At 41.7% G+C, this 12,602-nt stretch overlaps 1 protein-coding gene across 7 annotated transcripts in view; it reads left to right on the top strand.

The window, feature by feature from the left end:
• PNPLA4 (patatin like domain 4, phospholipase and triacylglycerol lipase) overlaps positions 1-12,602 on the top strand; it is an 81,496-nt gene that overhangs the window by 23,224 nt on the left and 45,670 nt on the right. For 4 of the 7 annotated variants that reach the window (XM_079910417.1, XM_079910420.1, XM_079910416.1 and 1 more), the window contains 2 exons: positions 4,690-4,842; positions 5,563-11,647. In XM_079910417.1, coding sequence (XP_079766543.1) covers positions 4,690-4,842; positions 5,563-5,703 — 294 coding nt within the window. In that variant the 3' untranslated portion in view covers positions 5,704-11,647. Of the gene's footprint in view, positions 1-4,689; positions 4,843-5,562; positions 11,648-12,602 lie in introns of those variants that run through there. The other 3 variants (XR_013825709.1, XM_079910418.1, XM_079910419.1) reach the window with 1 other exon arrangement.

Here is a 12,602-nt window from a genome sequence, read left to right as displayed (position 1 = left end):
GAGACATTGTTTCTTCATATTCTTTTCCATTCTGTTTTATCCCAGGAGGTTGGATATAGTTCCCTGTGCTGTACACAGGAACTTGTTGTTGAACTTGTTGGGAACTTGTTGTTCATCCATCCTATACATAATAGTTTGCATCTGCTAACCCCGAACTCCCAGCCCAACCCCCTCCTTCCCGTGCTCCCCCTTGACAACCACAAGTCTCTTCTCTGTGTCTGGGTGTCTGTTTCTGTTTCATAGATAAGTTCATTTGTGTCAGATTTTAGATTCCACATATGAACAGTATCATATGGTATTTATCTTTCTTTTTCTGACTTACTTCATGCAAATATTTTCTGAAAGTATCAGATACTAACTACTCTCTGCATTGTGGGACATACTGTCTGGACCAGCACAACTCCTCAACTTTGCTGTTTTGTGGGAAAGCTCTGTGAAGTGGGAAATGTCATGGCTGGGTGCCAATAAAACTTCATTTCCCGAAGCAGGTGGTTGCCCAACCCCTGACCTAGAACAAGTAACCCTGCCAGCATCAATTTCCTTTTCTGTAAAATGAGGAAACTGAACATACTACTAGGATGGCCCTCCTACCCAATAGGGTCATAGTAAAGGTCAAATTAAATGATACATGAGAGGCTGTTTAATAAACCATTAGGCCCTGTGCCATGGTATTTATAATAATTATAGATATAAATGTCTCATTCAGTCTTCCAAAAAAAGTACTTTAAAAATTTATTTTATTGAAGTATAGTTGATGTACAATGTTGTCTTTAATTTCTGCTGCACAGCACAGTGACTCAGTTATACACATATATACATTCTTTTTCATATCGTTTTCCGTTACTCTTTATCAGAGGATATTGAATATAATTCCCTGTGCTCTGCAGTAGGACCTTGTTGTTTATCCATTCTATATATACTAGTTTGCATCTGCTAACCCCAAACTCCCAATTCTTCCCTCCCCTACCCCCCTTCCCCCTGGCAACCACAAGTCTGTTCTCTAGGTCTGTGAGTCTGTTTCTGTTTTGTAGGTAAGTTCATTTGTGTCACATTTTAGGTTCCACATGTAAGTGATATCATATGGTATTTGTCTTTCTGACAAAAGTATTTTTTTTTACTTGCTTTTTGAGCAAAATACACTTGAAGCAAATTCAGCCCTGCATCGCGGTTCTATCGTGAGCATGTCGCAGTGTGGAGTGCACACCCAGGCACACACTGGGTGCTGTGGAAGGACTTGCTAGATGAACAAATAAGCCCTTTCAGCTCAAGTGCCCACCTCAGGTTTTAAAGTTCCCTCTTTAATTATGTAACAAGAGTTGCTGGAATTCGTGAGCCTCGCATGTACCCATAACATGTCATGTGTAAGGCAGAGGTTGACACGTACTGACAGATGAATACACTGCCGGGCTTGGGTGTGACAGGTGCCATTACCCTTTAGAATAACTGCATTAGCTCTGGTTTCCAGTGCTGTCACCCTCAGAGGACAGTTACACTAGACCCCCTACCCCACCATGGGGCACGAGATTTTCTTCTCTACTGAGCAGTTGTGTCTTCACAAGTCTCTGGGCTTAGGCAGTGGACCTTACCATGGAGCACGTTTAGAATATGGGAATCAAGGGTATTAGGACAAGTGACAACAACTGCGGGGACAGAAGCAAGTTTGATTTATTTATTTATTTTATTTATTTTTTTTTTGTGGTACGCGGGCCTCTCACTGTTGTGGCCTCTCCCGTTGTGGAGCACAGGCTCCGGACGCGCAGGCTCAGCGGCCATGGCTCACGGGCCCAGCCGCTCCGTGGCATGTGGAATCTTCCAGGACCGGGGCACGAACCCGTGTCCCCTGCATCGGAGGCGGACTCTCAACCACTGCGCCACAAGGGAAGCCCGCAAGTTTGATTTTTGAAACACATTTTGCCCGGGAATTTTTTTTTTTTTTTTTTTACATATTTGGGCATTCCCTTTCCTTTGAGGATGATGGTGCTAGGTACTGAAACTAACCAACACAGGGCAACGCTACCCTGGGAAGACCCATGAGGAAAATTTTGGAATCCTAGGACTCATGGCAGTAATTCCCAGCTTATGGAGTGCGGTCCACGAGGTGGGAATGGGGGACTGACCTGGAGGAATGTATTGCAAACAGTCAGAGAATCATGGCCAGGAGTATATAAAATGCAGAATTTTAAACCATCTGTACTACATGCAGTATATTTGCACGGAGGAATGTTGGCTGCTGTTGGCGTCGTTTCCAGCAATTTTGCTAGAATCTGAGTGCCCGAGTGTGTGTGTGTGGTTGCTGGGAGTGATACAGCTCAGGAGAGCATGAGCCAGGAGTAAGATGCACTCTGCATTTAGAACTGAGCTGGTGGGGTTAGGGTGACAGGAGTCAGTAACGCTGAAGACTGAATCAAGTCATTGGATAAGCTGTATGTTTTCCCTAGTCATTTATCCAATCACAATAAGCTAACAAGAGCAAACGAAACTTGGAAAAAAAGATTTTCATTTCCCTGAAATCTCAGTCATTAGCCCTATGGTAGATTAGAACACTTTGCAATTTAATGAGCCAGACTGCCCTTCTTTTCCTTCAGTTGAATAAATCAGGTGAGCTCTCAGTTAAGTTATATGACCCTTGGTACATATTTTTAATTTCCCTTGATGAAACCTATATGAATTTTTACATCATTGGTGAGATGTTCTACTGAGGATAAGAAAGGTAATTTTGGCAGGTGTCTTTTTGTTCTCTCTCTAGGTACTATCCTATTCCAGAAATCGGTGTCTACACCCAAAGCAATCAGGGAAGAAAAAAAAAGCTCCAGGTCAATAAGGCACAGAACCAGATATCTGGGGGCCTTCTCACTACAAACCTCCCTTTTTTAGACTGTGTTTGTATAGTCGTGTGCGTGTGTATATATGTATGCATATATCCACATACACGTATTATACACAAACAAATATGTGTGCTCTATAATAAACATAATTATATGTGTTTTGTTCTTTTAAAAATAATGACAACAAGCAAATTATCTAGGCCAGGTTCATTTTAATCTAATCTATTTATGTTTTCTGCTCCACCAAAATGCAGTTCGTTCAACAGAAATTTTCAACACATTTTCACCTTTTATTTACTTACTTTTATTCCCTCTGGGGGGAGTTGGTGGCTGGCTGAGGCCTTTGTAAACAATGCTGTACTGATCATTTAGTAACCAGCTCTAGAAATCAAAACAAGAAAGATTTTAAAAAAGACATGTGAGAAAAGAGGAATGAACAGTTTTAAGTGAGTTAAGGATGCTTTATTTTATTTTTTTATTTTTAAAATTTTTGGCTGTGTTGGATCTTCATTGCTGGGCGTGGGCTTTCTCTAGTTCCGGGGAGCAGGGGCTACTCTTTGTTGTGGTGTGCGGGCTCAGTAGTTGCGGCTCGTGGGCTTCAGTAGTTGCAGCACGTGGGCTTCAGTAGTTGCGGCACATGGGCTCAGTAGTTGTGGTGCACGGGCTTAGTTGCTCTGTGGCATGTGGGATCTTCCTGGACTAGGGATCAAACGCATGTCCCCTGCATTAGCAGGTGGATTCTTAACCACTGCACCACCAGGGAAGCCCCAGGATGCTTTATTCTAACTGGTTTCTTGCTCATCACCCCACCTTCTTGCTTTCCCCACAAAAGATTCTTCTGTGCAGCATTCTCCACACTTTCCAGCCCCCCCCTTTTTTTTCTCACATCACCTGCAGGGTATTTCCAATTCAGATACAGCTGGGAGCATTTGAACCTCAGTGTTGCATGTTTGCTTATTTATTTATTGTTAGAGCTGATTCGGTTAACGTGTGGGCTCAAGGAAAGATGGAGACCCTTTTGCCTTGAAACAATGTAAGGAGTATTATCTTTGTGTTTCTTCAATCCTTTCCCAGTGTACAATTCTGCACAAGCCTCTAGAAGCTTCTCTGACCTGCTCTGTCCATGCCTTTCCTTCAGGCTTGGGTCTGAACGCACAGAATGTCTTCTGAGTAATGTTCCTGTTTAACACAGCACCTCTCCTCCCCAGTTCTTCAAGGCTTGAAGACGTTACATACTCAGGAACCGCTTTGGAAATGGAAGGGTTTCTGGCGGTTCTATTTATTTTTAAGTTTGCTACAGAAAATGCCAATTTCCAGTTCTTAGGGTAAAGGTAGAACCTCCTGGGACTTCCCTGGCAGTCCAGTGGTTAAGACTCTGCGCTTCCACTGCAGGGGGGCACAGGTTCCATCCCTAGTCGGGGAACTAAGATCCCACAAGCCACAGCAGCACAAACTCCTGTTTTGGGGACGGTTTGCTCAGTGTCAGAGTAAACCTGGCTTTGCATTCTGATTAGATAATGAATCCCAGCCTAATTACACATGGCTTCTTATGCAAGCACCGTCATCAGTAAAAATTTAGGTACTTCTTATGTGAAATGATCTACTTAAAGCTTTTAAACAATTGGAGAGACTTCCTGATTCTGTTCAGGGTTCTTATTATATGGGTTAATGATATGCATACAAAGATTTGCTTTGCTTCCAAAACAAATCTAATCTGACGGGTCCTGATAAACCGTAAGTTAAGGGCGTTCCCAAGGCATGCCTTGTTAGAAGGAAAGAGTCCTTTTGGGGAAATGCATGCTCGTTTTCTTCACGTGGGAGGGATGTTGTCGACAGGCGCTGATGAGCGGTGTGCTTTCCACAGAAATGGGTAGACGGATGCTTTACCAACAGCCTGCCCGTCCTGCCTGTAGGCCGGACAGTGACCGTCTCAGCATTCAGCGGGAGAGTGGACATCTCCCCGCAGGACGAAGGGCAGCTGGATTCCTATGTGACCGTAGCCAAGCAGCACATACTGGTGAGTAATGATGTTCACTGATAACTGCAGACTCCTCGTCTCCGAAAACTTTCCACATGCTTCCAGAACCTTGGCAACTCAGTTTTATGTACAAATTGCATAAATATTTAAATAATCTACATGTGTCATGCATACGGACATGACTGTTACTATCAACAGTCTATTTGTGAAACATTTTCCATTTCTTCACTTATTTTTCAGGTCAGTATACTGGGCAGGATTTCAGTGCACTTTTAAATTAGATCACTTAATTGTTTTAAAACATGGCAGGAATTAAGTAGGTAAGAGAAAAACTTAGGACCTAACAGAATAACTTACATAAAAATGTGGATTCCCTTAATCTCGTCGAATAGCTCTCAACAGGAGGTGATATCGTACGCAGGAGACACTGGCAGTGTCTGGAGCCGGTTTTGGTCATCACGTCTGGGGTGTGTGCTGGCATCTAGTGGGTGGAGCCCAGGGATGCTACTCAGCATCCTACAGTGCACAGGACGGCCCCACCACAAAGAAGCATCTGGCCCAAAACGTCAGTGGTCCCCAGGCTGAGAAACCCTCATGCAGTGTATGGGTGGGGGTGAATTTTTAAATTTAATTTTCTTCCTCCTGACTTTTTTTTAGATTGCTAATAGCATCTATGATAAGAAAGCTTCGGTTACAGAGATGATGTCCATTTACCTGTACCGTAATATCCTCCAGCTTCCATTTGTCTTTCTATCCTAGCTGTCCACGGCAAACCTGGTGAGGCTTCACCAAGCCCTTTTCCCACCAAGCGAGACGATAATGGAATCACTATATCGTCGTGGCTTTGATGACGCCATCAAGTTTTTACTTAAAGAAAGTTGGTTTGAATACAACGCTTAAAACTTTACAACGCAAAACACATTTCAGACCGTTCTTGATGGAGGTCTCTAATCCTTTTTTAAAAGCCTATCATAACTCTCTATCTGTTTTGTTATTAGTTTTTGTAATATTTGTAATTTTTAAATCATTACTTGGTGCAAGGAAATGAGGCATTTTGGTTGAATTTGGCAGCGTCATTAAGAAGGTTACACTCAGGTGGTAAGGAATCGTTGTAAGAGAACCACCACATCCTTTGAAAGCCCGCTGGGAATGTAAGGGGTTCTCTGGGGAAACCGTGGAATGCTGGAAATGAGGTTCGTGGTGCACACATTCTCTGCACGGGTAACGTGGCAGCACCCTTCAGACGTGAAGCACGGGCGTTTCCAGGAGACACCGGTGTCCTGTAGTTCCAGAATGGAAGGAAGCATGTTCTCAGGCTGCACCCCACTCCCTCTCAGGTGGGCCAGGAGGGATGTGAGAAATAGTCAGCGTCATGAAAGGCCTTTAACAAGGAGTGGAGCAACAAAGGCTTGCTTTTCCTAGGTGTGTACAGTTGTTCCTGGGGTGGAGGTAGAAAGGTGAATAGCAGAGAGTAACCGGAAGCCCAGAGTTTGAAATTAGGTATGTCTTCCTTAGCCCTCGCCCTCCGGAAACCTGCTCGCCAGCTCACGTCATTGTCAGGCTCTTCTGACGCCTCCCTGTCGTTAATATTCTCTGTCCTTATCTCCCCAGCTCTTTCTCTGTCCTGGTTTCTCTGTCTTTCTCTCCCTATTCCTTCAAGGCCATACTTCACCAAGTGTTCAGTCATTACTCTGTGTACCAGACATAGGTACTCTAAGAACTTAAATGGATAAGATACTACTAGACACGAAGAGCCAAGTCAACCAAGTAGCCTAGCAAATAACAATTCAGTCCAGAATCATCATTCCTTCATTATTTTTAAATCATGCTATACCGACCCCAGGTCTTCCATTTTTTAAGTAGTTGTCCTGTCACTTGAGGACTCATGTGTAGGTTTACACTGACTCATGTACACCCGTCTTAAATCTTAACTCGTTTTTATGGTGCTTTCCCAAGCATGAACTCTTAATTACTATGAAGCAGTGAGACACAAACCAGTTTAATTGCATGTCTTTAATTGTTTTGCATTTCTCTTTTTACCGTTTGAAACCATCTTTAAGTCAATTTTATGGTTCTTGCCCAAAATACACAACTTTTAGCACAGAAACACCAACTACTGCTTGTTTTCTTACGAGTCATGCCAGGACTCGGAGAGTAGTGATGTTTCTTGGGGGTCTGTGTTTTTTCCTACTCTAGCAAACATGTAGTTAAATCTTAATATGTTGTTCTCATAAGTGACTTGAAGTGGATGGATTCTCTGTTCTTCCATCTGTTTATTCACTAGATTTTCCCCTTACCTGTTATTTTATGTGAATAATCTATTAGTATGCTATTTCAGTAAATTACTTATCGATTCCTCCCCCAGCAAAACCAAACCTTCATATGTTAGACTTTTAAAAACTATATCGTACCTTCTACATCTGTCTTTGACCATGTGAGTGGATGGTACTTGCCTTGAAAAATCCTGTAAGATGGTGGGAAGATGGGTCTGCAGGGCAGCAACTTTCTAACACTTGGGAGACGTGGCCCCGTAATACAGCACCTCATCTGTAGCATCAGCGTCCTCCAGGTGTGCTGTGCCATCTCCTCACCCGAGGCCTGTCACAGCCCACGCTGCATGGTGGCTACGGAGCGTCCTCATGCAGCTGTAGTAACAGAAATGGGCGCTAACGACAGGGTGCCCATGTTATTGGGACCAGCCCTTCAAAGCGCTGTAGCACTGGTATACGGAACATCTGAAGAGACTTTCTGACCCGGTTCCTGATAGGTTTGCTCGGTAATTACTGGGACTGGCAGCTTGATAAGTGCCCGTTTCCCTGTTGGGGTAATTTCCTAATATCTTTGAATCTGTCATTTAAAATTTCATTAGTCTTCTTTTCAGTAACAGTCTCTACTTTGTAACTATGGTAACCCACTGCTTCTACTGACAATTAGAGAAAATAGATTTGGTTTTGAAGTTAAGTAATGTGCGAAAGGACCAAGCAGTATATTTAAAACAAAAAAAACAAAACCCCCCCACAAAACTCTCTTACATTCTGGTTTCCCAATATGGGGCATTGTGTGTGCATATGAGAAGCTTGCAAAGAAAGAGCTGTGAGGCTCTGAGCATTGAATTATGATTCTAAACAGACATGGGCAGTTAACATGGACACATTTCATTTATGCTGCTTTTTTTCCTGATGAATAAAACACATACATATAATTACATATATATATATATATATATATATATATATATATATATATATAAGTCATAGAAATGTTTCTGGATCTAGGGCATTACTTTTACAGTTGAGGAACCAATGATTAGGGAAATTCGGGGTTTTGAGGTTTTTCTGGCCTGAGCTATGTCTACACTATAGCAAAATAAAACTGAAATTTGAAGTAATTATCCACATAGCTTGAAGTGGGAGGAAAAGCAATTACTGCAGATGAGGAAAAGTGGATAAACTTCAGTAATAATAATAATTGCTATTATATACGAGTAACAGTATTATTTCATTATAACTTTATATTATAGTACTATTAAAAGTAGTTATCATTGTTCACAGATTGACAGTTTAGGTGGGCTGAATTCATGTAATTGCTCACCTCTGCACTTACGTTTGCCCCTATTGACACAACTCAAAGCTTTGCTGACTAAATGCTAATACATATAGTTATGTATCCTCACATACGTCCCCTTGGGATAATTCTCCTGCTCTCTTTTTTTTTTTTAATATCCCTTTCTCTTGATGTACTTCAAGAGGGGCAAGAATAGGATTCAATCTTTTCCTTGTTATATATAGAAAGCATCTCTGAATATGCAGTCTTGCACAACTCATAACAGCATATCCAACTTGATCTTGAAATAAGGTAAAGGTAGTTTGTTGGAAGCACAGACGAGGGAAGGGATGCATTTCGCTGCCACTTCTCATGGCTCCTTGCACGGGATGCACAGAAGCAATGGTAGTAGACGGAGGATGTCATCATCCCTAGCAAGGCATCTTAGTCTATTCAGGCTGCTGTAACAGAAAACCACAGACATTGCTCCCTGTTCTAAAGCCTAGGAAGTCCAAGATCAAGGCACTGGCCGATTCACTGTCTTCACATGGTGGAAGGGGTGAGTAAGCTTTCCAGGTCCTATCTTAAGGATGCTAATCCCATTCATAAGGGCTCCACCCTTGTGATCTAACCACCTCCCAAAGGCCCCACTTCCTGTTACCATCACCTTAGGGGTTAGGATTTCAACCTATGGTTTTTTTGTCGGCGGGACACAGACATGCCACCTGTAGCTCAAAGGGAGGTAGATTTGCTGCTGTACAACGAGGGGAGGGAGGAATGTCCATGAAACCCAGGTAATTCCCTTGGGTATCCCCTCTACTACCATCACTAGTGGACTAGTTAGTGGAAAAGTACTGCGACTGTCTATGGCAGAAGCAAGAGTACAGATCAGTCAGGACTGAACATTTGGGTCATTGCGCTGGAAGATGGGCTCTGATCACCAGAGGTGTGGGTGGAAGCAGAGAGAGTGCGTGATGGAGAATGAGTGAGCGGAGTGAGACTTAGCTGAGGAGCAATGACACAGCCACAGGCGGGTATCCTGCAGCACAAGGCAGGAGCAGTGCTCTGGGACGGCCAACCTGATGCAAGACAGTCAAGCCTTGGCACTGTTCAGAAGCCCGGGCCTCCATCACTGCTGACTGAGGGAGCCTCCTGCTCATGTCCTTTGAGTGCACTCTCTGTGTGACTGGATTTATCTGGCAGCAACCACCTGGCTTGTGGGAACTCAGTTCCCTGACCAGGGATTGATCCAGTGAAAGTGAAAGGGTGGAAACCTCATCACTGGACCGCCAGGGAATTCCCTCTCTCTGACTTTAAGATAGCCAGAGCCACTGTCTTCTACTTGCTACCCAAGTATAGTTGATACAGTTAAAATGCATCAATTCCTCCTCAACAACTAGGGAAAAAGTAGATGAAGCCTTGCAAATTATCTTTCGCATAATGTCTTGTGTTTAAAAATCCCTGTGAAAGGAAGCAGGCTTTTACGGTAGGGTATCTGTCTTCCTAAAGCATTAAGAGGTTGGTAAACACAAAAGGATTTCAGTTAGGTTGTCAGATACAGAGACAGAGACTCACCATGTGTCTCCGAATGAGGGGTGTGATGCTTCGTTGGAATTTACATGCAGTATGAGGAGAACCATCATTTGAATAGTTTTAGCACACTAAAGCTGAAGGACATTGTGTGGGCTGCTCTACTATCATTCTTCATATTTCACTATCAAGTGTGTTGTTAGATTAGCAGCTTTGCAAATCCCTGCCTAGCACACTGAGAACTGAATACATGATTGAATTTGAACGGGTTTTCCGGTTTCACAATCTGAAAACTTGTTTCCAAACACAGTAAGGTTGTTTGATTGCCTGTTATAACCACCCGTATATTGTGATGCTTGCTACACCATTCTCTTCAGAGATTTCCAACCTCTCTTTTTTTTTGTAAATAAGGTTTTTTAAAATTAATTAATTTAGTCTGCGTTGGGTCTTTCTCGCTGTATGGGGCTTTCTCTAATTGCAGCGAGCGGGGGCTATTCTTCGTTGTGGTGTGCGGGCTTCTCATTGCGGTGGCTTCTCTTGTTGCAGAGCACGGGTTTCAGTAGTTGTGGTACGTGGGCTCAGTAGTTGTGGCTCGTGGGCTTTAGAGCGCAGGCTTAGTAGTTCTGGCACATGGGCTTAGTTGCTCTGCAGTATGTGGGATCTTCCCGGACCACGGCTTGAACCCATGTCCCCTGCATTGGCAGGCGGATTCTTAACCGCTGTACCACCAGGGGAGTCTGTAAATGTCCAACCTTGCTTGAATATGACCTACTTTATATGGTGATCCAATACCTATATGCATATATTTTACATACACATATGTATACATAAATTAAAAAATTAAAAATAATTTCATAAGACAGTACTCTCGTTATGTGTAATTCTTTTTGATATTTTTTATCACATTTTCTTAAAAAATATTGTCATGACATTTAAATGATTTCACAGCTGCTAACAAGTCAGGAACTAGAGTCTGAAAACACAATTCTAACCAAATTTTAGAACATCAGAGTCACTGAGGTTCTCAATTTGTGTTTAAAATGCCTTTGTTTAAATTTTAAAAATCACCCTTCATATATGGCATGGTAGAATAAATAATCAGTACTATGTTTGAAATATTTATTTCTTCTCTCATCCTAAGTTCTTTTTCTGTGTGTGTGGGATTTTTTTTCTTTATTCAAACAGAAAGTCATGAAAATTATAATCATCCTCATCAGTTCACTCAGTCCCATTTAATTAATTTTTTTTCATCTTGATCTTTTGTTAGTACTTTTATGAATTCGTCAGTTTTCCGTTAGAGTTCTGAAAATGCTTATTCATTCAGTTCAGCAGTATGGTCAGTTACTGGAAACCTGAACTTGTCACAGTCTTTTCCATGAATTCCTTGAAGATGAAACCCTTTTATAGGAACATTTTTGCAAAAGCATCAGAGTACACCCAGAACTGTCTGTAAATGACAAAAGACTTAAAAATGACCATGGTTAAATATTTGATGAAAGTTCATAATCAATTGACAAGGAAATGTAGTTATTTCTGAGATATACATTTTAAATAACTAGAATTATGACATATAACATTATATCAGAACATATAAGATTTTTAGAAATTTCATGTAATGTCTGAAACATTTATATTAACATATTTCCATACAAATAACCCAAAGAAAGTTTAGTATTAGTTGTTTTTTTTGTTTGTTTTTTTATACTGCAGGTTGTTATTAGTCATCACTTTTATATACATCACTGTATACATGTCAATCCCAATCGCACAATTCAGCACACCACCATCCCCACCCCACTGCAGTTTTCCCCCCTTGGTGTCCATACGTTTGTTCTCTACATCTGTGTCTCAACTTCTGCCCTGCAAACCGGTTCATCTGTACCATTTTTCTAGGTTCCACATACATGCGTTAATATACGATATTTGTTTTTCTCTTTCTGACTTACTTCACTCTGTATGGCAGTCTCTAGGTCCACCCACGTCTCAACAAATGACTCAATTTAGTTCCTTTTTATGGCTGAGTAATATTCCATTGTATATATATGTACCACAACTTCTTTATGCATTCATCTGTTGATGGGCATTTAGGTTGCTTCCATGACCTGGCTATTGTAAATAGTTCTGCAATGAACATTGGGGTGCATGTGTCTTTTTAAATTCTGGTTTTCTCTGGGTATATGCCCAGTAGTGGGATTGCTGGATCATATGGTAATTCTATTTTCAGTTTCTTAAGGAACCTCCATACTGTGCTCCACAGTGGCTGTATCAATTTACATTGCTACCAAAAGTGCGAGAGGGTTCCCTTTTCTCCACACCCTCTCCAGCATTTGTTGTTTGTAGATTGTCTGATGATGCCCATTATAACTGCTGTGAGGTGATAACTCATTGTAGTTTTGATTTGCATTTCTCTAATAATTAGTGATGTTGAGCAGCTTTTCATGTGCTTCTTGGCCATCTGTATGTCTTCTTTGGAGAAACATCTGCTTAGGTCTTCTGCCCATTTTTGGATTGGGTTGTTTGATTCTTTAATATTGAGCTGCATGAGCTGCTTGTAAATTTTGGAGATTAATCTTTGGCAGTTGCTCCATATGCAAGTATTTTCTCCCATTCTGAGGGCTGTCTTTTTTTAAACATCTTTATTGGGGTATAATTGCTTTACAATGGTGTGTTAGTTTCTGCTTTATAACAAAGTGAATCAGTTATACATATACATATGTTCCCATATC

This window comes from Stenella coeruleoalba (genome assembly GCF_951394435.1).
Source record: "Stenella coeruleoalba genome assembly, chromosome: X".
Taxonomy (NCBI): Eukaryota; Metazoa; Chordata; class Mammalia; order Artiodactyla; family Delphinidae; genus Stenella; species Stenella coeruleoalba.
This window is presented reverse-complemented; position numbering and strand designations above follow the sequence as displayed.